The sequence below is a fragment of the Culex pipiens genome, chromosome 3 (genome assembly GCF_016801865.2).
Source record: "Culex pipiens pallens isolate TS chromosome 3, TS_CPP_V2, whole genome shotgun sequence".
Lineage (NCBI taxonomy): Eukaryota > Metazoa > Arthropoda > Insecta > Diptera > Culicidae > Culex > Culex pipiens.
Genome location: NC_068939.1, coordinates 8,270,470 through 8,298,205, shown reverse-complemented (window position 1 = coordinate 8,298,205; position 27,736 = coordinate 8,270,470). Strand labels below are relative to the sequence as shown.

General features: G+C 33.5%; 2 protein-coding genes across 2 annotated transcripts in view; one reads left to right on the top strand and one right to left on the bottom strand.

The window, feature by feature from the left end:
• The first annotated feature begins 4,919 nt into the window (after positions 1-4,919).
• Positions 4,920-27,736, top strand: part of LOC120426768 (AT-rich binding protein-like) — a 43,121-nt gene continuing 20,304 nt past the window's right edge. Inside the window, exons 1-4 of the mRNA XM_039591545.2 lie at positions 4,920-6,245; positions 15,817-15,915; positions 16,106-16,176; positions 18,983-20,119. Coding sequence (XP_039447479.1) covers positions 5,832-6,245; positions 15,817-15,915; positions 16,106-16,176; positions 18,983-20,105 — 1,707 coding nt within the window. The 5' untranslated portion in view covers positions 4,920-5,831 and the 3' untranslated portion in view covers positions 20,106-20,119. The remainder of the gene's footprint in view (positions 6,246-15,816; positions 15,916-16,105; positions 16,177-18,982; positions 20,120-27,736) is intronic.
• Positions 26,856-27,701, bottom strand: LOC120426792 (uncharacterized). The gene is made up of 2 exons (XM_039591571.2): positions 27,376-27,701; positions 26,856-27,317 (listed from the first exon to the last, which is right to left on the bottom strand). The coding sequence occupies exon 2, from the start codon at positions 27,302-27,304 to the stop codon at positions 26,888-26,890; it is 417 nt and encodes a 138-aa protein (XP_039447505.1). The 5' UTR covers positions 27,305-27,317; positions 27,376-27,701; the 3' UTR covers positions 26,856-26,887.

The window sequence follows — 27,736 nt, the reverse complement described above, 5'->3', positions numbered from 1 at the left end:
CACCCTCTGTGCTGTGAATTAGGGTCTTCGAAATGATTTATGGCGATTGTGGCGTGCAAAATTTCAGAAATGAAAAATAAAAATCGTGATAGGAAAATCACCTTCCTCGAACGATGATGATCGAGCGTTTTGGACGAAGGGGGCCTGGTTTAAATTTCTGCTTTTGGCCACGCACGGCCCAACCCAACTCAGTTGATCGGTTTCAGCTGATTTCAATGCGAGCATAGAGAGAAAGATGGACTCATGCCATGTTTGCCAAACTGGACCGAACGTATGTGGATCGATCTTCCGGAGGAGCAGATTGATGAGGAAAAAATCGGACGCCGATGAAAGTGGCCAAGATGCGATTTCCTCGTGCTGAGCGAAAGATGAAAAGCCATATTTGAACGCGATATATTTGTTCGTGAACAGTTGGATTTGCTACACAATTTTTACAAAATTGATTTATAAAATAAGTAAACCAAAATTAAAAGTTTTTTTTTTATATTTAGTAAACAGCATGAAACTGATTGTTATTAATATTCAACACAAATTTTTAGATTATTCAATTACAAAAAAATAACTGAAAAATCCACTATTCATCATTGACCAGCTGATGGTGCACGTCGATGCAGACCAAAACGCGATGATCTGAAGGAAATTTATGAATTCTCTCTCCTCGCTCACATATCGGGGTAGAAAATTGAAAAACTGATAACGGTTATTGCACTCGATTCGAGTGGAAAAAAACCTCCACCTCACAGACCCCACTAAAAGGGGAAATGCAATTATGATTAAGTGGATCGTTTCCAGGTGAGTTTAGCGTTTGAATGTTTGAGAAGCGGAGATCAGAAGGAATAACGTGATCAAATGCAATCGATGTAGTGTATTGTGTTATTTTTATTATTGAACTTTAAATGATTTATTTTAATTGCTATCCAAAGTCTTATAAAAATTAAAATGTTTTTTTGTTCGTATATATTTTAGAATATAAAGTTTATAAATGTGAATATCGAATACCATTTTTTTTTTTTTGATAATTTAAATATATTTTGATCAAATTTTTAATGAAAAATTACCCATGTTATTAAAACCAGATGTAGTTTTTTGGGAAATCCTGAAAAAATATTTTTGACAAAATTGTTACATTGAATGCTTAAACCAGTTTAATTGAAGATATAACCTGTTAAGTAAAATGTTTGAGAATATATTGAAGATTGTTTAGTTCAATGACATTCCACAAATACTGTGCTGTTTTGGTGATTTAAACATTTTTTTTGTTTTTTTGATAGGTATAGTTTTTTTTCCAATAAACCTAGATTCAAAATTTTAATGAAAGAAGAAATCAACCATACAATTTCATTAGGACTTTGCAAAACGGACAATTAGTATCTGGGATAAATCACTTTGAAAAAATATCAAGCGAAATTTTAAAAAATTGCATTCAACACGCTCTAAACTTCCAAAGCATTGAACACATGAAATAATACAAATGAACACTTTTTTCATGTTTTTGGGGAAAAATCCTCCTTTGATTATAAAGCTAAACCAACATTGAAAAGAAAATGCTTATAAGGTTAGTACAAATTAAATATATCGAGGTCAAGGGGGGCAATAAAATTAAATAAAAAACATAATTTATATTTTCATGTCAATTTTCAAAAGCTTCAAGCAAAACCTATCACAAAATGCTTTATACATAATTAAAGTTATGCTACTTGTACGCATTTCTCCAAATCCAATCCAATCCAATTGAAATCCTTTAATATTTCATTAAAAATAATAATAAAAAAACTTAATACATTGAATATTAAATTGTTAAGAATCAATTTTAAATGATTTTAAATGAAAATTATTTTTTTAGCAATAATTTCAATTTTTGACCCCTGACTTTTTGGGGAAAATTTTGGAGGGGAGCAGAAACTGGAAATTAAATTGATATATTATACATAAAAAAACATTTTTCGGAATGAAGGTACCTTTATAGAAAGCATAAAACTCGGTTTTCATTAAAAAAATATAAACAGTCCGATCAAAATTTTAAGCCTGCAATTATGCAACCGTAACCGCAAATTGTGAATGAAAAACCCGTTTACAGGTTTTGTTTTCACTACCCTACCCCTCAAAACTAGTCATTCATCGACAGGCCGTTTAAAATTTTGCGAATCGTCAGCTCATTCATCGATCGGCTCTTTTCATTCATCTCGGTCCATCGTCGATTTTCGCTTTGTTTATTTCGACGCCAACATTTCAAAAAGCATCATGTACAAACCATGCGTTTTGAGAAAAACGCATTTGAATGTTGAGCATCCATTTTCAATTCCCATTTTAATATAAAAGCAAAATAAGATGTTCTAATGATAACAAACGATGGAAAACGTTGCTTTTATTGATACTTGATCATCTAAATTCAATAAAACATTATTTCCGTAATTTTATTTGAGAAAAACAAACATAACTTCTTTTGAAATCACCAACGTCGATATCACCCTGCTGTCATTGAGGGGGACGCTTTGTTATGATTCGTTTTTCTTCGCCGAATGTACATGGTGCTTTGTTCATGTTGCTTTTTTTTCGTCACGAGGTTTATGTAGCCTTTTGTTTGACAGGTTGACAGGGCTATATAAACAGGGACTGCTGATGGCAGAGATTTTGTTTATGTTACTTTATTTAAAATCATGATAAAACATACTTTACTGAAGTAACTTTTGCTCATTTTTGGTGGAGAGGTAGCTTATTAGTAGTACTTTCAGAATATGCAATAACTCAGAAAGTGTCAAAATGTACATGATGCTTTTTGAAATGTTACCGTCGATTTACTTCATTCTCCTTTCCTGCTCTCGTGCAGCGTTGCCAGTATAAAACAAATGAAAATGTTTGCAGATTTGTTCGGCAAAAAGAAACTCGGATTTTCACAGACAAGATCTAAACATTTTTGTTTTATTTTTTACTGAAACAGTGCAATTCACGCAAAACAATGTAAATGGGTCAATATTGATTTGTAAACATCGGTCTGTCCTGCCTCAGTTAATGTTTTTCGTCATGTTATCCAGATTTTTAAGCGAAGATGGCGTTCGAATGGTGAACGTCCGAAATGTCAAAATCGCGCAGTAGCACCAACATTAGAAAAACAAATGTAGCTGTCATGCCATGGCACTCTTGTTTCGTAATGTTGGTACCACAGCGTGATTTTGACATTTCGGGCGTTCACCATTCGAACGCCATTTTTGCTTAAAAACCTGGATAATACCTTTTTATTGTTGAAAAATCCCCCCATAAAACAAATTAAAACTAATTGAAAAAAACAATATTTTTGAATTATAAAGTACTTTTGTCAATTTATATTAAAATAAACAGCTTTCAAGTTAAAGCCATTTAACGCAATAATTTTCATATTTCTTTAATTTTTTTTTAAATGTTGTCCATTTTTGTCCATCTTTGATAAATATATATATATATATATTTGAAAAGCTGAGAAAATTCTCTAAAATAATCTTTGTTGTACATTGCCGATCCAACCTTAGGTTGCTTAGATATGGCATTGAAAGCCAGAGTTTCAACAATTCATTGATACAAATGTTAGAACACCAGTACAGTTGATTCTGCGAATAAAAAAATAGTGCCGTACTGTAAATCGAAAATTCATTATAACTCAAATGATTTATGAATAAACCCGAACATACTTAAAATTATTCTAAGTGCAGAAGAATTCATTTAAAATATATTCCAGCAGATTGCACTTAAATTTCCATTGCAATTTTTAAGTTTTGTTTTTGCCTCCTATTTTTAAGCCGATTTTGAAGGAAGGGTTTCAAACTAGGTTTCAAAAGCTTTGAAACATATTTGCAACAGCCTAATTCGATCCAAAAATTAAGCTTAAATTGGTGTTATTATTGTTCACAGCGATTAAGCTTATTATTCGTTCCAAGAGTACCATAGTTTATCAGTAATCAGAAATGGGTTTTAATCATGTTTTTTTAACGTTGGACATAAAAATTTATATAGGGCTTTTGGACCCTAATAAAATTACGACTAACAAGTTTATCTAGGTGCTTTCCAATCTACCCACAATTTTCTTTTGAAAGTTGAAAAATATGTATTGTTTGGATTTTCAAAATTTTAAAAAAGTTTTTATTCTGACGGAGCATTTAATCATTAATTCATAAAGGTTCTTTTTAATTCAGAATTCAATTCTATAATAAAAAAAGATTTCTGATTTTTTTTCCGAGGATTTTTCGTTAATTCCCCAAAATAAAAAAAATGAAAAACTAAACGGTTGTCATGGCTTTTTGTTCAAAATTTAGCTTCTTGATTTTTATGCTCTTTAGACAAATTTATTAAAATATTCAAATGTGTGCTCAAAGAAAATAATTAAATTTTACAGATCTGGAGCTTTTTTTAAGTGGTCCAATAAACCAAATTTTCACTTTTTGCTTTTTGGATGTTTTTAATACCTTTGACTTAAGGCGGTTTCAAAAACACCCAAAAAGCAAAAACTGGAAATTTGGTTTATTGGACCTTTAAAAAAAACTCCAGATATCTCGACTTTTTTTTGATTAGGTCCTATAAACATATGAAAGACAATAGCTTATAGGACCTTTTCAAAAAAAACTCTGGATATCTTGACTTTTTTTTGATAAGGTCCTATAAACAAATGTAAACATTGAGTGTATCCCTTTCACACCTTATGTCAAAGTCCATCGGAGTAAGCGGGATACACTCAATGTTTACTTTTGTTTATAGGACCTTATCAAAAAAAAGTCAAGATATGTACTTGAACGACTTGAACCCAAATTTATCACGCAGACATTTGAGCACTCCAAAATCTCTGCGCTCAAAAAGTCCAGCAACCCTTCCCCGTATCGTTCGTCGTCGTGAAAACAACTTTTGACAGCTCACCACACCAACACACCAAAACAAAAATCGCTTCCAAGTCGTCGTCGTCGTCGCCGTCAGGTTCGCAAAGAAGAAGGGAGGAGAAAAATTTTCAATCCTCATCGCTCGCTCGTCGTCGCAGTCCAACATCCACAGTTTCGCGCAGTTCGGTTTAAGTGAATTAAGTGAAAGAAACAGTGCTTAAAACTAGTTTGCCAGCTTTGCCATCGGTTGCGCGACTCGCGGCGGTTTCGAATTCGCGGTCGGCGGGTGTTCCGTTTGGGGTTGCGGGAAGGTTTTTTGTTTTTGGGTGGAAAATTTTCGTTCAAGAATAAACAATGGCAGCACCCAAGGAATAGATAGAGCGAGAGCTTTTTTGGCCTGCTCCGTTTCTTTGTCCCCCCCGCCGCCGCTTGGGATGTTGTGTTCGGTTCCGCCGTCGTCGTGATGGATGCATTTAGGTTGCTGCTGCAGTTATCGTGAAGGAAGAAAACGAAGACGCGTCGCGCCGTTCCAGAAGTGTCCGCGAGGAGGAGGAGAAGGAAGGACACGGCGACGTTTTCTTTATTGACGTTTGCATGCCAAGAGCAGAGGACGGCGGAGAAGGGGGAAGGTGTGGGACACTGCAGCAGCACCAGGAAAATTGATGTTGGACGATTTTCCTTTTGTGTGGTGTTTGTGTGTTTGGTTTTCCTCCAGTCCGGCCGCCGCGCGTTCCGGATCGAAGAGAAAGGTGAAAGAGATCTCTCGCGTTGTGTGTCGTGTGTCTGCTTGACGAGGAGGTAGACAAGAAAGTGCTTCATCAAAAGGAAGACGCTGCTGGCAGCGAATCCAGTTTCTTTCTGATACTGTGTGGTGTGCGGCAGCTCAAAATTCCTTTCTCGCCCGCGCGGCCCCTCCCCGGATGAGAGGACCGCCCTGTTCATTGTTGTGATTGTGTGAGGACCACCGCCCCCGAACAGCACCACCACTCCACGATGAACGGCCAGCAGGAATTCCCGACGTCGATCGCCCGAAACTCGCCCAAACATGAGTTCCCTCAGCAGCAATCCTCCAGCGACTTCCAGCACTTCCAGCAGCAATCGGGCATGCACGGCGGCTACCCGCCCGGGATCCCCACCGGAACGCCACCCCCGCCACAAAGCGCCCAACAGCAGGACCTAACCATCGACGGCATTCCAAACAGTGGCGGCGGGGGCGGACCCTTCCCCCATCGGAGATCGCGCGCGTCGCGAACCTTCAAGAACCCGCCCCAGCCGCACATGTGCATCCGCGAGAAGACCATCGACGGCAAGGAGGTGTACATCAACGTGCTCAGCTGGACGCGGATCGCCAACCCGGACAACCCGGACGCGCCGATTCCGCTGTACGGCGGGATGAAGGTGGGCAAGGTAAGGCTCTTTTGTTGTCTGTTTGAAATTTTGCGCAAAACTATGTCACATTAATTTAAAGGGTGGTGGGGTGGCATTATGTTTCTTGACCTGTTTCTGGTTCTCCTTTGTAACGACGGCGGCAATAATCCTTGCTGTGTGGCTCGAGTGCGCTCATTTTTGCACTGCTTGTTTGAGTTGAAGGGCGGAAGGCTGCCATAATTGAATCTTGCTTCCCCTTTCTTTCGCTCTCTATTGCAACTGTGTGATCAATGGGGTGGAAAACGCTATCGATGGCTTTGTGGCTAGAGTGAAAATGGTACTGATTGAAGGAAAATATACTTGGAATGAAGTCACACAATTTATTGGAGAAGAATGACTCTATAACGATTTTCTGTGGGATTTATTGTCTGAAATGTCGTGTTAATAGCAAACCTATCCCAAACTCAATGTTGAAAAGCAATTCAACCATTTAAAGATTAAATTTTCCTCGATCATACTCATATTTGAGCATCTTTAAAATTAAATTTAAGACTTTAATCATAAAGCAAAACAAAAAATAGAAAAAAATAAAGTTGTATTCGAACTTACTTTACCATACAGACTAGACTTTGACTGTATTTGAACTGGTATTAAATATTTTTAAAAAAGCCCAATTCTTGATGATAACATTAAGACAAACAGGAAGATATGTTAATGCTGCCAGAAATAAATTAATCAACAACAAATAGGAAGATAGCACAATGAAAATGAACATTGCAGAAAAAAATATTTCCACTTCAAACATTCATAATGCTGGTCAAAAACGCAACCAAAATGTGTCCAAAAAAGTGTTTTTTTATTTACTAAACATTTGCAAGTGATAAATCTCTGATCTGATTTGAGATTAAAGAATTTGACAGTTTGGTGCGGTTTCCAAAGCAGTGATAAAAATAACATGCGAATACCAAATGTTGGTGTTACTATGACTAAAATGAACCGCTGGTCGTATCAACAAAGTTCAAAAAAGCAAAATATAGAAAATTTTCTCAGCTTTTCAAAAATATTTTTGTCAAAAGTGGGCAAACACGGGCATTAATTTAAAAAATGAATAACTGCGACTATTTTGAAAAAAGTTACCTAAAACTGGCTTTAACTTGAAAACGCTGCACTTTATCAAAATTTCACTGAAGTACTTTTTGATTGCAAATTTGATTTTACATCGAAAAATAAAGTTGAAAAATTTTTGCGACCGATATTTCGCTTTTTGATAAAAATCTGTATTGATTCAAAAATTCATAACTCGGTCAAAGATTTTTTGCCCATTCTGGAAATTTCTGAAAAGTTGGCATTTGATGTCCCCTAAAACATATCAGAAAATAAAAAATAGTGTTTTTTTGCAAATCAAGTTTTAGTGACAAAAAGTTAAATAAAAAATCATCAAAATTTTTTTTACCGTGTATCATTTTTTTTTTCAGTGTAGTCCATATCCATACCTACAACTTTGCCGAAGACACCAAATCGATCAAAAAATTCCTTCAAAGGATACAGATTTTTGAATTTTCACATATCATTTTTGTATGGACAGCTGCCAAATTTGTATGGAAATTTATATGGACAAACTAATGATGCAAAATGGCTTCTTTGGGCATACCGAAGGCACCGAAAAAGTTTCAGCCGGATTAAAAAAAAATCGAATGACCGAAATCTCAGAGAATTGCTCCATTGCACAGTGGTCCAGAATGCAAAATTAAGTGGAAAATTGATTTTCTGAAAAATGGTGAAATTTTGGAGCTTTGGTGTCTTCAGAAGAGTTGTTGGAAATATAAATGGGCAACTTTTGGTTTGGTTGAAAATTAAGATGGATCTCGATTAGAGTGATTTTCATAATCTAACTTTTTAGGAATATTTTTGCATTTTTTTTTATCTTCTAGAAATCAAAGCAACTTTGTCGAAGACACCAAAATTTTATTTCGCAATCTACGCCTTCTACGACCAAATATAGAGAAAGCATCTGAGAGAACCTTCAAAAATCAGTTTTTTTAACGTAGCAATTCAGAGTAAAGTTTTAGAGAAAAGTGATATTTGGGGCAATTTTAGAGCTGTAAAAAACATACTTTTTTTTTATTTTTTGACAGGGTCAAAAGTTCTAGCCATTTTATGGTCAAAAAGATGCCAATTGAACGCTGAAAAAATCTCAATCTCGCTCTCTTTTCTTTAAACTCGAGATATATTCATTTGATAATGATTTTGATTTGATATTTGATCAAGGAAAAAGTGTATGGGACCCTACGAAATTAAAAAAATACCAGTTATTTGTCCGCTGAGTCCGAATCTTCCCTCAGAATTGAGCCATAGTGTCAAAATATGTACTTTTTGGTCATATTTTGGACATACATGAAAATTTTACATAAAACTTAAAGTATGACCAAAAATCGTTTTTTTTTTTGCCTTGTTAAAATTGGTCCAAATTTCCCATAGTTTCAAAGGAAAATGTAAAACACTGATATATCAAAAAATACTATATTTTAATATCTGATATTGACAGTTTTTGCAATTGGCAAGCTTTCATTGAGCTGTTGATGAAGTACATATATATCGGATAAACTGTCTTGTACAGCGAAGTTTTCCGACGTCAAAAGACAAAACAAACTGTGATCTAGTTCTAGGCTTTTCTATTTACCTTAACAAATGTCAAAACTTTTCTATAATTTTTCCTTCTCTTGGCAAATCCATTGTTGGAATATCCAACTACATCAAAATCAATAATAGAACCAGGGTTGTTAAAATATCAAAATATCAGCTCTCGGCAACTACAATTATCCCGCCTGAATATTCATGCCTCAAATACACCTGCTCTTCTCTCCCTATTGAAACACTCAGCGCCGAACATAGCCGAACACGTTTTCGTGTTTACACACTCGCGATTGACATTTTCCTTTTCTCTCTCATTCCCGCTTCCACGATCATCCTACCGCAACAGCGTTTAACGTCATGCGTGGTCGGCTCCTAATCGCCATCTCACGTTCTCTCATTGCAGTTTTCGGAGAGATTTAGAGACTCAGCGGTGAGAGCGCATAGTCGAGGAAAAGGGGAGGAGTGATAGAGAGAGAGAATGACATCGCTGGGAATCACGAGACACAAGAAGAGATCTCACAAGCTATAGTGACGGCTGCTATACTCTCGGATGTTTTTGGTGCAGAGATAATCTATTGATAGCTTTTCTATCACTCATTTGCAACACTGAATAGAACAAATCATACTTGAAAGGGTTTTCAAAACTACGAAAAAACGAAACTATTGGCACTACGCCCCCCAGGGCATGGCCTTCCTCTAACGTGGGATTTCTGCTCCAGCGCCTCTGACGAGACAGGAGAAACCGGGACCGACGTTTTACTTCACCATCCGATAGAAGCTCAGTGGATAAGGCGGGAATCGAACCCGCGTCTCATAGCATCATCGGGATCGGCAGCCGAAGCCGCTACCCCTGCGCCACGAGACCCCCGGTTTTCAAAACTATATTAGGTTATAAGAAATCGTAAAAAGTGTTAATTGATAATTTACTAATCAAAAATCAAATCAAAATCGCCGAGCTTCCGTGGCCGTGAGGTTACGGGTTTCGCTTAGTAAACGAAAGGTGATGGGTTCGATTCCTGTCTGGCTCGGCAAAGTCAGAACCCTTAAAAGAGTAAATATGCTCACTGGGAATACTGACCGGTAGGGGATGGGTTTCGAATAGCGGCGTGCTGGGTTTCCAATCCAGAGGTCGTGAGTTCGATTCTCGTACCGGGATGATGAAGTTTAAAAAAAAAATTATTCGCTCTACAGCATTGCCTTGGCGTTCTCGATTGCGAGATTCCTACTCGAAACTAGGTGTTCGAAGGCTTGATTGTTGAGGCAGTTGCAAACCTCTTTTTACACCTTAGCTTCCATCCACCCCGGGATTCGAACTGACGACCTCTGGATTATTAGTCCAACTGCCTACCAGCAACTCCACCGAGGCATATTTACTAATAAATACTAATTGAATTGCAAAATCCTTGAGACAAGTTTTCAAGGCTCAACAATACCAACATTTTTATATTATACAGGGAAAGATATTTTAACGCGAGCTTATAGTGCACACATTCACCTAACTTTTAACCTAAGAGAGGTTGGATATTAGAGGCTATTACAAATAGAAGTTGGGATTTTTAAATATCAATTTATAAAGTAATTATCAAAAGCTGTTAAAGATTACATGGGAATACCAAATTTTGGTATTACTTGGGCAAAAGTTGCGATTAAAAGTAAAACCTGTCACTAAACGTGCATTTGAAGAACAAAATCGCTTATTTCTCATGGTTCCCTGCATCAATCTTAATGAAACTGGTTGCAAAAGACGAGAAAAAATTTTTGCTTTAAAATAATGAACATCATTTTTTAGGCGCGCAAAAATTTGTGACCTTTTTCTTTAAAAAACATGTTTTAGAACACGAAAAAAATAGTTTCCCCGTATATATCAATGAAATAAACAGTTATATAGTTGATAACAGATGTGTTAACGTATATTCAACAATTTTTATTGATTTTTGACAGACTTTTTTGCCAAATAGTCCAAATTACTTTCTTTTTCTAAATTTACAGTTTTCTCATAGAAAACTCAAACTAATATTGGAAAGTAGTACACCAAAAAAAAAAATTGTTGGAAATAATTTTTCTCATCCGAATCCGACATAAGTTTTATAAAAATGTTGATTATGAAGGAAAAAACACATTTTTTTCCAAAAATCATAGGTTTACGCTATTTGTTCATAGGTGGCGACATGTGTCTTTTAGCTTTGCTGCAAATTCTCTATAACTTTAATAACTATTACAATACAGTTTTGGTCGGAATATATGATAAAATTTCAATTAAAGTCACCTTCCTAATCCCAACAAACAAAATTTGATTTGTTAGGTAAAATGAGAAACATCCACTTTATTGTTTTTTTTTTGAAAATCCACAAACAAAAACAATAATACTGATTAAAAATCATAGCAATAATTCCCAAAACTCACAACTTCACTGAACCTGTCCATTGTAAACCATCCTTATCTCATTTAGACTCCACACAACTCATTCCAAATCCGCCCTCGAACCAACTTCCAGCCTGATATACTCAGTCATAATATGGACATAAATATGATTGACGAACTGTTACACCACCAACCGCGTATAAGGTCGCGCAAACCCGAACCAAATCGCGCATGTGTGCTGCGGTTAAGTATCGCGTTTCATTGTTTTCCAGCACGTTAAACACACCATTTAACGATCCACCGTCACCGTCTCATCGTCGTGTGGGAGCTCTGTAACCAAAATAATGAGGGGTAAACATCAACAAACCCAGTTAAGTCAAAGTCAACCCTTTTTACGCGAGTTAACCGACCCGAACTGATGCACAAATTGGTGTGTCAATTGCAGTGCGCGCTCAATTTAGTTGTAAAATTACGTTCGAACCGTTCTATTGGTTGCCAAACTTGCACGCAAGTTGGGGAAGTTTTCACAGCGCCATCTCTTGGCGAGCATTTTCCGCTATAATTTCGTTTGGTTTGGCCCACATTTGGATGCAACAAAAAGAAGCTCAAATAAATTTGTATAAATCAACAGATTGACTCATCGGAAAACCTCGGAAAGATCACAAAGCGCGATTCAACAAAAATATTTCCTCTTTCTGCTTCTCTCCTTCATCGCATTTCCACTCTCCACTGTTGAACTGCAGTTTTGTAATCAACTCGGCTGAGCCGAGCCGCGCCGCCAGGGTGGGTAATTAATACATGTGCGAACGCATTACCGTCGGTCTGTTGGTTGAATCAAATTTTGCTTTTTTTTCGGTTTGACTACCAGCAGCTACTGCTGAATGATGATGGTGTGCGGGGGTGGTCGGAGGAACAACTCTTGGAACAGTTTTGTAACTCGGCTGCTTGAGCTTGAAGGTATCGAATTAAGCAAGAGAGGTGTTGTAGAAGGTAGGCCAGAGAAAAAAAATCTAGGGTAGTCAGCCACTACTGAGGGTTTGCTGGTGGAAAAACCTTGGCACGTGGCCAAAACACCACCACCGCCATGGGAACTAAAACCGCGCGATTTGGGCTCAAATTTCTTGCACCAGGGTCGAGAGCGAGAAGGTTTTCGGTTTCACGCACAACACAGCTGAGATTCGCTAATTGCTGCTAAATTGACGATTGATGAGTTTGGAAAAAAGGATTTTTTAATTCAATTTAAAAATATTTCATCAGATTGTTGGTTGTTATTTTGATTTATTTTTTCGAAGACAGTATAACTCAATGGGTGAAAAATGAAATAAACTGGATAGCTTGAAACAACTTACCTTAATTACATCTTCCTTTCCACACCAATCTGAATAAAAAGTAGCGACCTTAATCATTTGAACCCTCCACAGATTGCGGTTTTGCAAATTTTATGGCATGTATTTTTTATTTCTTTCGGCCGTCGATTTTTTAAATGTTTTTTTTTTCAATTGCCTTAAACTAGTTTTTATTGTCAAAAAATCATATCTCGGAATCCTGTTAATGCAACTAAATTGGTAAAATTGGAATCCGATAAAAATATTTTCAAATGTTGGCTCTTGGATTCCAAGATCTCCAAAACCACATTTTAAGGTGTCATTCGACCTTTTCAAATATTAGGCTAGATTTTTGAAACTTCAAACTATTTTCTCTAACAGCCCATTCAATTGCCTTTCATTTGCGTCCAAGAGAGCTAAAATTGGTTGAAATTGCGCAGAGTTATGGTTTTTTGAAACATTTGTTTTTTGCGAAACACGGCTTAGGTCACTCTAATGGCAAAACAAAAAATAAATACGGGTTTAATTATTTCGGCCAAGAAACCATCCACTCTTGATATATTTTTGAAAAATGACGAGTTTTTACTTATATTGATTTTAAGACGAATTGTTTTGAGCAAAGTTAGGGTAATATTTATTTTATTTTAAGTTATCGTGAAATTTTGGAAACATAGTCAGAATGTTTTTTGAAAAAGTTTATTTTTCCATTTTAATCAAATATATATATTATATATATAAAACTTTCAAGTTTTTTTTAATATTTTTTAGAAAACATTGAAATGAGACGAATAATTCTTAGATATTTTGCATTCCTTTGATTTTGTAATAATGTTTGCTTCAGAATGTTCAAAACTGAGCCTTAAATTGCTAGTTCTATATTTTTTTAATCTTGAAATTTCATATTTTGTAAAATTTGTCATTCTTGATAAGAGTGTTTTCGGAACCTTCAACTTCTCCCTAATTTTCAAAATGCCACGTATTATTCCATTTTAACTGACGATTTTCTAACACAACCTTCAAGATATTTTCGATCCCTTACAATAAACTTACATAAAGTTTGAAAGACTTAAAAATCATAATTAGCAATATGGGTATCAAACGAAGCAAAATTGGTATGCTTTTCACTTTTTTGTGGTTTTTTTTTTTTTTGTTAAATACTCAAATTTTTACGAAATATCGTGTTTTTTTATAAGTATTTAAATTTTTATAATTTGCAATATGGGCATCAAATGAAACAAAATTTAGGATGCCGTTCAATTTTTTTCAGATTTTTTTTTTGTTTAATAGCAAATTCTCCCAAAATACCGTACTTTTTGTAAATACTCAAATTTTCATAATTTGCAACATGGGTACCAAACGGTACGAAATTGTGTATGCTTTTTACTTTTCTAGTATTTTTGGTTTTCACAAATTGAGCATTTCATTAAAAAAAACTCGAAAACAATAAAAAAGCATGCATCCCTTATTTCAAATAATGGAAAATTTAGTACTTTCAAAAATAGCGATAGTTTGTGAAAATTTCAGTTTATTTTTTTTTATTTTCCAAGAACTCTAAAACAGTGCATGCAAAATTGCAAATTATGAAAATTTTAGTACTTTAAAAAATAAGGTATTTTGTCAATTTGTGTTGCAATGTGGGTGCAAATTATGAAAATTTGAGTATTTTCGGAAAAATACGGTATTCTGTGAAAATTTTAGTATTTTTGAAAACATACGGTATTTTGTGAAAACTAGAGCATTTAAATCAAAAATACTAGAACAGTGAAAAAGCATACCAAATTTCGCTTCGTTTGATACCCATATTGCAAATTATGTAAATTTGAGTAATTAAAAAAAATACGGTATTTTATGATTTTTTTAACATTAATACTTTGAAACTTACCAGGTAATTAAAAATACAAAATTGTAAATTTTTTTAGAATTAAAAAAATATAATTTTTGAAATCTCGCTAAAAAACAAAGAGAACTACAGTCCAGACTCGACTATCCAAAGGCCTTGGATAGAGTAATACAGAATTTTTAAATTCAAAATGACTGCAAAAATGAAGGTAATGAAATATCAAGAAAAAAAGCATTTTGTAATATAAAAGACAATCAATTATTCAAATATGACTAAAATGGGGTCGCAAAACTTGAACATCGGATTCAAAAAGAAAGAAAATATAAGACACGATAAAAAATTTGGTTCAAGATTCGATTATTCGAAATCCCATACAAACCTACAGATAAACGAACTTCGGATTATCGAAACTTCGGATAATCAAGGCTTCGGAAAATCGAGTCTAAACCGTACAATGTTTTTTTAGATTTTTTTTTTAAATTTTATATTATCTGCCTTGTCTCTAGAAAAGGTAAAACTTATAGTAATTTACATTAAGTTTTCTTTTTTTTTTGTATGTTTTTGGGTAGCATTTTTTTTTTTGTATCTTGGTTTGTCAAAGATTTCTTGTTTTATAGCTGTGGAATTTGTTTTATTTTATTTTGCTTTATTTTCGTTTTTGTTAAAAAAAAAAATGCTGTGTCAACTCACATTTTAACAAAAACTTGGCATGGCAAGGGTTAGTTTCCGTGAGCGCTCACGTGCAAGCACGTTGTGAAGCTTGAAAGTTTTCCAAACTAGTTCGGTTCGCTAAGCCTACTAGGATCTGCTCTGAGACGCGATGGTCCCTCAGCAAAACCCAACGACACGACACTGGGAGAGCCCAGCGAGAGTTCGCCAACTTTGTTTTTCTTTCTTTTTGGTTTTATTTTCATTTATTACACTGTTTTTTTGCTCACATAAAAAGTGAAATTTAATTTAGTATGAAATAATTATCTGTCTGCTCTTCGTCGTCGTCGTCGAGTTGACTTTGGGTCTTGCAAAATTGACCACGACGTTTGTGGCGTGCGCACGCGTTCCGGCGCAGCCTTATCTAATGTTTCAAGCTGAATATGCAGTGTTTTTGAAAACGAAAGGGATTTGTAGGGGAGAGTGGGGTTAGTTAGGCGCATTGCTTATTAAATAATATCTGGAGTTTTTTTTAACAAGGTCCAATAAACAAAACTTTCATTTCAAAAACACCCCAAAAGCAAAAATTTATAAATTTGTGCATTGGACCTTTTGAAAAATAATCTAGATATGTTGGTGTTTAACGAAGCTTCAATGCAAGTTTTAAATATCCACTTTCCCCCGATTGACCCAAACTTTGCCCAGATGTTCGTAATTTGCGTGTGTACCTCTTTTATCAAATCATTGCATCATTATACCATTTTTGTCAATTTCCCTTCTCCCTTTTCCCCCCACTTTCCAGATTCCGCCGGGCAGTCCCCGCGCGCCGCCGCTCGTGTACGCCGTGATGGCCAGTCCGGAGGTGCTCAAGAAGGCCGGGAGAAAGTGTCCGGACACGCCGGTAGGTTATTGCCAGTGGGTCGAGCCGCCACCAACTCATCATATCATCGCGAGAATCTTTACTATTTCGTGAAATGAGTATGATGTGGTCGTGCGCGTCTCGAGCTAATGAAGTTTTCTGTGGAGTAAAACTTTATCTTTTCTCATCACATTTTTGTGTTATTTTTTGTTGTTTTCTCACCTTGTTTTAGGAACGAATGAACCTGGTTGATCTCATGTGTGAATTCGTGGAGGCTATGAATCCCACTCTGCATTTATCTCGGTAAGTATAATTTTGATTAATTGTACACTAACCATTGTTTCACTTTACTTGCTAACATTATACCTAAAACTATATCGCTCTATTGAATTCCAAACTTGCATGCAAGTTATAGTAATTTAAAAGCGCCATCTTTTGAAGAGCATCAACATTTGCAAATTTTGGAAAATTTTTCTGGAATAAATAAAAATTAAAGTTTCGGAGCTCGAAAGGAACGTAAAACTCCATTAAAAAAATCTCAAGTTCTGAAATTGAAAAAAAACAAATTAAAAAAAATCAAATCAAGATACTTTAAAAATTTGAATAAAGTTTGTTCTTGAGATTTTTTTATTAGATTGAATATTTTGTATTTTAAAATTTTAAGGAAATTTGAAGAATTTAATTTTTTTTTAGTTTTAATATTTTTTTACATTTTGTGCATTTTTTTCAATTTCTACAATTTTCACAATTTCTAAATTTTTTACGATTTTCACAAGTTTTACAATTTATAATTTTTTACAATTTTTACAATTTTTACAATTTTTTCAATTTTTACAATTTTTGCAATTTTAACTATTTTTACAATTTTTTCAATTTTTACAATTTTTACTATTTTTATAATTTTTAAAATTTAAAAAAAAATCAATTTTTGCTAAGTTTACAACTTTTACAATTTTAAAATTTTTACTTCTTTTACAATTTTTAAAACTTTTACAATTGTTACTGTTTTTTTAAATTTTTACAATTTTTACAATTTATCAATTTTTACAATTTATCAATTTTTACAATTTTTACAATTTTTACAATTTTTACAATTTTTACAATTTTTACAATTTTTACAATTTTTACAATTTTTACAATTTTTACAATTTTTACAATTTTTACAATTTTTACAATTTTTACAATTTTTACAATTTTTACAATTTTTACAATTTTTACAATTTTTAACAATTTTTACAATTTTTACAATTTTTAGGATTTTTACAAGTTTTACAATTTATAAATTTTTACAATTTTTACAATTTTTACAATTTTTACAATTTTTACAATTTTTACAATTTTTACAATTTTTACAATTTTTACAATTTTTACAATTTTTACAATTTTTACAATTTTTACAATTTTTACAATTTTTACAAATTTTACATTTTTACAATTTTTACAATTTTTACAATTTTTACATTTTTTAAAAATTTTTTTAAATTTTTACGATTTTTACAATTTTTACAATTTTTACAATTTTTACAATTTTTACAATTTTTACAATTTTTACAATTTTTACAATTTTTACAATTTTTACAATTTTTACAATTTTTACAATTTTTACAATTTTTACAATTTTTACAATTTTTACAATTTTTACAATTTTTACAATTTTTACAATTTTTACAATTTTTACAATGTTTACAATTTTTACAATTTTTACAATTTTTACAATTTTTACAATTTTTACAATTTTTGCAACTCTTACAATTAAAAAAAATTGCAATTTTTACAATTTTAAAATTATTATTTTTTTTACAATTTTTAAAACCTGCAATTTTTACAATTATTACCATTCAACAATTTTTAAAATTTGAAGAATTCTTAAAATTTGAAGAATTCTTAAAATTTGAAAAATTCTTAAAATTTTAAGAATTTTAAGAATTTCAAAAATTTTAAAAATTTTAAGAGTTTTAAGAATTTTAAGAATTTTAAGATTTTTAAGAATTTTAAGAATTTTAAGAATTTTAAGAATGTTAAGAATTTTAAGAATTTTAAGAATTTTAAGAATTTTAAGAATTTTAAGAATTTTAAGAATTTTAAGAATTTTAAGAATTTTAAGAATTTTAAGAATTTTAAGAATTTTAAGAATTTTAAGAATTTTAAGAATTTTAAGAATTTTAAGAATTTTAAAAATTTTAAGAATTTTAAAAATTTTAAGAATTTTAAGAATTTGAAGAATTTTAAGAATTTTAAGAATTTTTAAAATTTCACGATTTTTAAGAAGTTTAAGAATTTTAAGAATTTTAAGAATTTTAAGAATTTTAAGAATTTTAAGAATTTTAAGAATTTTAAGAATTTTAAGAATTTTAAGAATTTTAAGAATTTTAAGAATTTTAAGAATTTTAAGAATTTTAAGAATTTTAAGAAATTTAAGATTTTTAAGATTTTCAAAAAAATTTAAAAAAAAATTTTAAAAAATTAAAATTCTAAAAATTTTAAATTTTTTTTTATAGTTTTCAAAGCTTTAAGAATTTGAAGAATTTTAAAAATTTTAAGAATTTTAAGAATTTTAAGAATTTTTAGAACTTTTAGAATTTTTAGAATTTTTAGAATTTTTACTCTTGTCTATTAAATAATTATAAGTATTAATGCTTTCGATTGAATTACGATGTAAAACACAGCTGTAAGGAACACCAAAACTCTGTTATGTATCTAAATGATCTCATTGTAACTTGATTATTCACAAATAAACCCGAATTGAAAATTGAAATTTAGATTATTTAGAATTTTGAGAAATTTTTTTTAATTTCAATTTTTTTACAATTTTTAGAGTTTTTGATTTTTTTAGATTTTTTTAATTGGAAAACTTTAAACTTTTTCAGATTTTTTAATTTTTTTAGGAATTAAAAAAAATTAAAGTGACAATTTTTGACCGTGTTCCTCCGACTCAAAAGTTACTAGTGCCAAGCATTTATTGAATGTAAAACTTGCATGCAAGTTGTAGTGATATTACAGCGCCATCTTTTGACGAGCATCTTATGTTGCCATTTTTCAGCTATTTCTATAAAACAAACAATTTTTAAAAAAATAAGCATTTGTAATAACTAACTCTTACCTTTTCTAGAAAACCGGAAATCCTCAAGGACCGCGACCTGTCCGGCGAGCTCAAGGACGTCTGGAGCGCGGTCCAGGCGTGCCGCGACAAGGGACGCGTCGACAGCGGCCCGCCCGAGAATCTAGTCGTGTACACCGAGTTTGGCCCGGAGACGGCGCCCTCGTACGAGCAATCTCAACACCAGCAACAGCAGCAGTACCATCATCAGCAGCATTTTCCACATCAACATCAGCAACAGTATCAGCAGCAGCAGCAGCAGCAAAATCAGCATTACGGTGGAGAACCGTTTCAGTATCATCAGCAACAGCCTCAAAACCATCACCAACAACAGCAACCGCAAAGTGCAATTACTAACGACGTCAACTCCTCAGACAGTCCGGACGTGCCGGACTGCGGCGTGAGCGACCAGCAGCTCGAAGAACTGTGCCAGGAAGCGGACGCGCTGAAGCTCGCCCCAGCGACCAAAACGAACGGTCTCACACTGCCAACTACGACCACGAGTCCGTCGGGTTCCGCCGAGTCCACGCCGGCCACGTCCCCGTCGTCCTCCTCCTCAACAACAACCAACCCGGAATCTAACCCAGTGCCAGCCGCCTCCGCTGCCGCTTCCGCCCCGCAGCAAGGCAACTCTACTTCCTCCACCTCGCCCACTTCGCCAACAACGACGACGTCAACGACGCCGGTCAGTCCGACGACCGTGACGACGACGCCCTCGCCCGCGACGCCCCAGAAGGAGTCGAAAAACACGAGCCATTTCTTCCCCATGTTCCGCTCTTCCAAGTCGTCGTCGTCATCGGAGAAATCCGCCGACAAGGACCACGCCAACAGCAGCAGCAGCGGCGGCAGCAGTTCGGGTGACCAGGTGGACGCCCAGCCGGACACGCCGGTCAAAAGCAGCAGCAAAAAGAGTGGCCTCAACTTTTTCCGCCGGAACAAGACGGAGAGTAAAAAGAGCGCGGAACCGCCGGTGACGCCAACGAAGCAGAAGGACGCGGCGGCGGCCGAGGGCAAGGAAAGGAATCTGCTGGACAAGCTGGACGAGAGTTTGCTGCACCATCACCACCACCACGGCGGGAGCAACGGAACCGGGGAGATTATCGAAAACAGCTCGGCGACCATCGTGGCCAAGTGAGAAGGGGGTGAGGGGTAAGGGGGGGGGGGGGGGTTGGTGGCAATGTGATAGGATCTTATGGAGGGGGGGTTGCTTGTAAATAACGTTGGATCTTTTGTTGGGGGGGGAGTCAAGATCGTCGATAGGCGGTTATTGTTGGCAAAGGTAAGGTCGTTCTGGAAGTGATTGTGGAGGGATGAAGGTTGTTTTCATCGGAGGTTGTTTTTGATGTAGTTTTAACCTTTTTTTCTGTGATGATGGTTTTGTTTTATGATTTACTATGGTTTTACTACTTTATATCAAGTGGAAATACTCAATAAATCTAACTAACTCCTAAAATAAAAATCAAAACAAATGGAAGCCGCTTTATCATAATTAAAAACTTTTACTATGATTTGTGAACTTGTAAATGGCGTCATCTTTTCCCCAAAAAAAGGATTAACTTTTTTTATATTCAGAAGTTTTCAAAACCTGGAAATAAAAGATTGATTTCCGATCTAGAGTCATTCTTTTAGCAATCGAGCAATTTATTCCTAAAATTTTCGATTTTTGGATTTTTTTTATTATGTCGAATCGAATTTTAATTTGAAATTTTAATTTGATTTTAATGCACTTATAAATTATTTGAATGAAACTACTTGCATTTCCCAGCTCTACAGAAGCCACTCTGCATCATTAGTTCTATTCATACAGCAGGCTGGTCATACAAAACAGAAGAATTAAGAATTTTGAGAATTTCATAAATTTTAAGAAATTTAGGAAGTTTTAGAATTTAAAAAAAATCAAAAAATTAGGAATTTAAAGATTTTTATTTTAATTTTTGAAATTTTTATAATTCAAAATTTATAATTTTTTTAAGAATTTATTTTTTTTAGATTTCAAGAATTTTTAAAATTTTAAGAATTTTAAGAATTTTAAGAATAATTAGAATTTTTTGAATTTTTAATGTTTTTTAGAATCTTTAGAATTTTAAGAATTTAAGAATTTTTAAAATTTTAAAATTTTATTTTCTTTAGAATTTTTATGATTTTAAGATTTTTTCAAATCTTTAAAGTTTTTAGAATTTTTAATTTTTTTTGTAATTTTTAAATTGTTTAAATTTAAAAAAAAATGAATTTTATTTTTTTTAAAGAATTTTAAAAATTTTATGAATGTTATGAATTTTATGAATTTTATGAATTTTATGAATTTTAAGAATCTTAAGAGTTTTAAGTTTTTACCTGGGACCGTGGTGTAGGGGTAAGCGTGATTGCCTCTCACCCAGTCGGCCTGGGTTCGATCCCAGACGGTCCCGGTGGCATTTTTCGAGACGAGATTTGTCTGATCACGCCTTCCGTCGGACGGGAAGTGAATGTTGGCCCCGGACTAACCTTAAAAAAAAAGGTTAGGTAGTTAGCTCAGTCCAGGTGTAGGAGTCGTCTCCCTGGGTCCTGCCTCGGTGGAGTCGCTGGTAGGCAGTTGGACTAATAATCCAAAGGTCGTCAGTTCGAATCCCGGGGTGGATGGAAGCTAAGGTGTAAAAAGAGGTTTGCAATTGCCTCAACAATCAAGCCTTCGGACACCTAGTTTCGAGTAGAAATCTCGCAATCGAGAACGCCAAGACAATGCTGTAGAGCGAATAATCTGAAGAGTTTTAAGAACTTTAAGAATTTTTAGAATTTTTAAAGTTTTTAGAATTTTTAGAATCTGTAATTTTTTTTTGAATTTTTTTTAAATTTTCAGAATTTTTAGAAATTTTAGAATTTTTTAGAATTTTTATTTTTTTTAAGAATTTTAAGAATCTTAAGAATTTTAAGAATATTGAGAATTTAAGAATCTTAAGAATTTTTAGAATTTTAAGTTTTTTATGTATTTTAATAATTTTAAGAATTTTAAGACTTTTAAGTATTTTAAGAATTTTAAGAATGTTAAGAATTTTAAGAATTTTAAAAATTTTAAAAATTTTAAGAATTTTAAGAATTTTAAGAATTTTAAGAATTTTAAGAATTTTAAGAATTTTAAGAATTTTAAGAATTTTAAGAATTTTAAGAATTTTAAGAATTTTAAGAATTTTAAGAATTTTAAGAATTTTAAGAATTTTAAGAATTTTAAGAATTTTAAGAATTTTAAGAATTTTAAGAATTTTAAGAATTTTAAGAATTTTAAGAATTTTAAGAATTTTAAGAATTTTAAGAATTTTAAGAATTTTAAGAATTTTAAGAATTTTAAGAATTTTAAGAATTTTAAGAATTTTAAGAATTTTAAGAATTTTAAGAATTTTAAGAATTTTAAGAATTTTAAGAATTTTAAGAATTTTAAGAATTTTAAGAATTTTAAGAATTTTAAGAATTTTAAGAATTTTAAGAATTTTAAGAATTTTAAGAATTTTAAGAATTTTAAGAATTTTAAGAATTTTAAGAATTTTAAGAATTTTAAGAATTTTAAGAATTTTAAGAATTTTAAGAATTTTAAGAATGTTAAGAATTTTAAGAATTTTAAAAATTTTAAGAATTTTAAGAATTTTAAGAATTTTAAGAATTTTAAGAATTTTAAGAATTTTAAGAATTTTAAGAATTTTAAGAATTTTAAGAATTTTAAGAATTTTATGAATTTTTAGAATTTTTAGAATTTTAAGAATTTTAAGAATTTTAAGGATTTTAATAATTTTAAGAATTTTAAGAATTTTAAGAATTTTTAGAATTTTTAGAGTTTTTAGAATTTTTAGAATTTTTAGAATTTTAAGAATTTTAAGAATTTTAAGAATTTTAAGAATTTTAAGAATTTTTAAGAATTTTAAGAGTTTTAAGAATTTTAAGAATTTTAAGAATTATAAGAATTTTAAAAATTTTAAGAATTTTAAGAATTTTAAGAATTTTAAATGTTTTAAGAATTTTAAGAATTTTTAAAATTTTTAAGAATGTTTAGAATCTTAAGAATTTAGGAATTTAAGAATTTTAAGAATTTGTGTAATTATTCTGTACTTTAAAAGATTTTTTTTTTGACTTATTCGGTGTCTTAAGATTTTTAATAATAATTTTCAATCGCCTTAGGCCGATGCAAATAGTTTTCAAAGTTTTGTCCCTCGGCACTGGCCGGTGTGAGACAGACAGTGAGCGAGAGAGCAACTCTCCTTATCTCAATCTCTCTTGTTTTATTTGCTTCATTTCTGTTTGATCCAAAGCAAGCCTTCGTCGTTCCGATTTGTCAAATGTATTAGGCAAGTTCTCATATTTTGTAACAATGCTTGGATTTTTGTTGAACATCGCCGAGAAGAGATAAATTTTAATGTTTATTTCGTCGTTTTGTCAGAATTTTTGAAACCTTTTTTGGTAGAGAGCAACTGGAAAGAGAGCAAACCCTTATAAAGCGTTAAAAACGGAACGAACTCAGTGAGAGCTACTCTCTTGCTTACTGTCTTGTATCGTGAGTTTTTTTTTCGTCTTGGTAATTTCCACTTGTAAACAATATCAACAGAGAAGTTTTTTTTTTTGGTAGAGCATGACACAGATTTCAGTTTTTTCACGTTTTTTTATAAGAGTTTTTTCAAAGCGTAAAGTCAACTATTTTAGTTGTTTTTTTTTATTTGTATAAATATTTTAAAATCCTCGTTAAAAACAACCTTCCCTTCTTAAATCAAACTTCACAAAATCAACAAATAAACACACACTTGCGACCAAGAAGCCGCACGGCCAAGATTTGCATTAAAAAAAGCTTCATCAGCTCAGGAGACAAATCTTCCACACACCGAGTTCAACGAGAGAGCTTTCGAAGGCTGCTTTTTTTTTGGGGGGGTAGGAGAATCCGAGAACTTTTTACACAAACCAACAAAACGCAAGTATCAAAACAAAAGCTCTGCTAACAAAACACACGTGAGATTATTTCTTGTTTCGCAAACAGAAAATAAAACAAACCAGTGAGATTAAGCCACCGAGTTTTGTATTTAAGTTTTGGCTGCATTTCCTTAATTTTTTGAAGCTCGCTTTACACGCGCATTAAAAAAAACTGTATGCTCGGATTAAATACGGAAACACAAAAAAACAGGAAGTGAGCAGGTTAAACTGTGCTAAAAAAACCAACAACAACCTAACAACTGATAAGCTGCCATTTTTTCTGTTGTCACTGTGTGGGAGAAGAGCGCAGGGATTAAACGAAACAAACAAACACACAAATAAGAAAAATCAAGGAAAATTTTAAATGAGGTAAAATGGTCAAATTAAATTTCATACACAAAGAAAGTGGAGCAAACGCTAGGAAGGGTAGAAACAAGTAACAGCATTAAACAATGACTCTAGTTGCGATAGTCTGTACTATTAAAAAGTGTATTTAAAACTAGCGACAATTGCGGCGAAAAGGATGGTGGTTAGAGCAAGTAGAGGTTAAAAATAAACAAGCTAGAAAGAAGCCTAGTGAAAGCGCCAAGCCAAGCAGCATTACACACACAAGAGAGAGAGCATTAATTTAGAGACAGAGACTCTCATCTTCATCATCGCATACGTATTTGGTGGGTAGTTCGTCGTACTCGCAGAAAAAAAGAAACTGGCAGCACTGGACGATGTTCTCTCACTCTCTTGAGAGTGAGAGAGCGAAAAAATGAGCGCGACTCTCTCTCTCGGAGAGAGGAAATTCTGCAAGCACGACTGGGCCAACCCCCTGCTCACCCATTCTCTCTCGCACACACTCTGTCCTTATCCTAACATCCCGAATTTAAGTATTAGTGAATTCTTCGACCTAAGGCTAACCTTAACCCGTATGTATGTATGTGTGTGTGTACAGTATCACTGCCCCGCTTGATTTCCAGTAAAAACAGTATAAAATACTCCCCAAATTCGTCGACGAGACCAAATCGGCTGAAAATTTCGACGAAATCGGCAGCATTTTTAGTATTTATAATCTTTGAAAAAAAAATCAGAAATTCATCAGCCAATTGTTGTCCGCTTTGCGTCAAGAAATTGAGTCGATTTGGTCGAAAGTGTCCCAACTGTGACGCGATCGAATTAGTCCTTAAATATATTTAAAGCGAAGAGTCTTTTTTCATGTTCGTATTTGGTTTGAATTTTCGTTCCTTAACAGTATTTTTTTCATGTTTTTTTTTTGTTTCCGGAAATTTCTTTTTTTCAACCAATGAGATAAACTTGACAAGGATTGCTTCCTCAAATTCCAAATGCGACGAAAAAAAACTTGACGCCAGTGGGATTCGATCGCGCGACCTGTCGCTTATTGAATCTGCGCCGTTGCCCATTTGGCTAAACAACTACATATTTTTTAACTAGAAAATTCTAGAAATTTGCAAGAAGATATTTTAAGGAAGCATTTTTTTTTTTTGAGTTTTACTCAAGTATTAGTTATTTTGATCTCAAAATCGAAAAAAAAACTCATTTTGCAAATTAAAACATTTCCATGACGTCAATTTCCATTTTATTAAAAAAAAACCGCTCTCCATCAAAACTTCACACGCAAACATTCACATTTACCGTGCTAGTTAAAAAAAAATCGTGTACATTTAAAGTATTTGAATAGAAGGCAACAAAAAAACAAGTAAGTCAAACGTTTTAAGCGTATAAAAGTCATCGATTTTTCTGTGTCTCGTTTTTTGAGTGATTCTGTGTTTTTTGGGCAAAAGAAACGGTACGAACGGATTCGGTTTGATCAAAATTTTAAACAAAACGAAACTTACACACACTTTTAGCACATTTATAAGTGTAATTGTACTATATTTTAAAAACGAGGACAGCGACGAGTGGAGGCAAAATGAGGAAAAAAAACAAACATACAATAATTTAAAATTTAAACAAAAATATTCCGAAAGGCGTGCCACGGACCGAAAAGCATCGGCATATTGTTGATAACTTTTGCAGAGAGAGAAAAAGAGAAAGAGAGTGTAAGAAAAATTGTGAGAGAGAGATTGTAGATTTGTAGAAGAGAGAAAGCGAAATAGAGAGAGAGGAAATTCCCACTAGATGAATTTACCTATACAATATTTATTGGCGAAGAAGCAAAAACAAAAAGTTTAAAAATACACAGTGAACACCCCTCAAAAAATCGCGTATAATTGCTCGAAAAATTATTTAGACCACTTTGTAAATTATTTTCACTGCACGCTGTCGCGACAACAACAAAAAAACAAGGTGCACCCATTTATACGATTATATTGTACTATTTTACATTAATTACTATACGAAAAAGTGAGACAAAAAAACGGTGATGACGAACTATCTCAATTACACGGTGGCAACGTGCCAAAAGTACGGTTGCAGATTTGACACTCATGTTTTTTTAATTATCAATTTCCGCTTTATTAGTTTCCTTGAAGGTGAAAAAATGTAGAAAAGTTGGGATGCGAAAAAAAAGGTCGAAAGGTGAAATGTTAGATTTGCTGAAATATAGATGCCGGAGAAAGTGAGTGGACAGAAGTAAGAATAACTTAATAATAAAACAAGCATTTTTATAATGTAATTATTACAAAATGAATTTAGCGCGAGTTAAAATTATTTCGAAATATCACATTCCATTTTAAAATTATAACAATGACGCAGTGCTCCCAGATTTTTTATAAATGTCTGCAGCAATTGCTAAGAGAAAGAGAGACATACAAATGAAAGAGAGTGTCTCTCTCATTTATTTTATGCTCTTCTGCTTGATCTCTCTTTAACTGGATCGAATCTAACACAGATGCGGCCAGCCCTACTCTGTTGTGTTTGTCGCAGAGAAGATTATGTGAACGGATCAATTTAAAGATTTTCGTCGAATTTAAAAAGATGTCTGAATAATTTGTTGGTTAGATTTATTATTACACAAATATGTTAACATCAATTGCCTAAATCACTTTATTTCACACCAATTGTCCTGTCCAAAATCCAAACAAAAACTGCCAACGCAGTAAACACCACCCCAATGCACTTCCAAATCAGAAAGAACAAACCCACTGCGATGGATAACCACGATGGAGAAGCTTCCGGACGCGCCCTCACAAATATCCGCCCAAACTGGGCTGCCCAAGAAATCCGGAAGTTCTGCAAATCCTTTGCCGTGAGCAGCGTTATCTCGTCGCCGTGTTCGTCCGTGTAGAAGTACCTTCTGCCCACGCAGCGAATCAGCTCCGGGAAGCGTTCCAGCAGTTCCTGCTCCAGGTTGGCGAACAGCGTGAAAAATTGATCGCCGCACGCGATGACTAAATGGTCGCGACGATTTTTCTCCCAAATTATGGTTACTTTCAGAGTGCGCTTTTCGACGGGCTTTTCCATTTTGTTGAGGACTCTGATGTGAAGAAATGTGTTTGAAAAATTATATCATTTAATACGTGCTGGAAACCTACTTTTTCACTCCCAATTGAGCTAGTTGTGCAAGTTCTAGGTGTCTGCTAATCAGGGCTGTGGAGTCGGAGTCGGAGCCGGAGCCGGAGTCGGTGGAGTCGGGTCTTTTTGAGGACCTGGAGTCGGAGTCGGAGTCGTCAAAACTCGAACAGCTGGAGTCGGAGTCGGAGCCGGAGTCGGCTAAATTTTATGAGCTGGAGTCGGAGTCGGAGCCGAAGATTTCTGATAACCCGGAGTCGGAGTCGGAGCCGGAGTTATCTTAAATTCAACAAAAAATATGTTTTTTTTTATTTTTCAGTATTTCCTAAATAACAGCTTAATTTACAAAACAACTTATATTTTTAATTGATTTATCAGATGCCA

Excerpts from the sequence above, each read along its gene's own strand:
- LOC120426792 (XM_039591571.2), bottom strand. The coding sequence starts at position 27,304 with ATGGAAAAGCCCGTCGAAAAGCGCACTCTGAAAGTAACCATAATTTGG.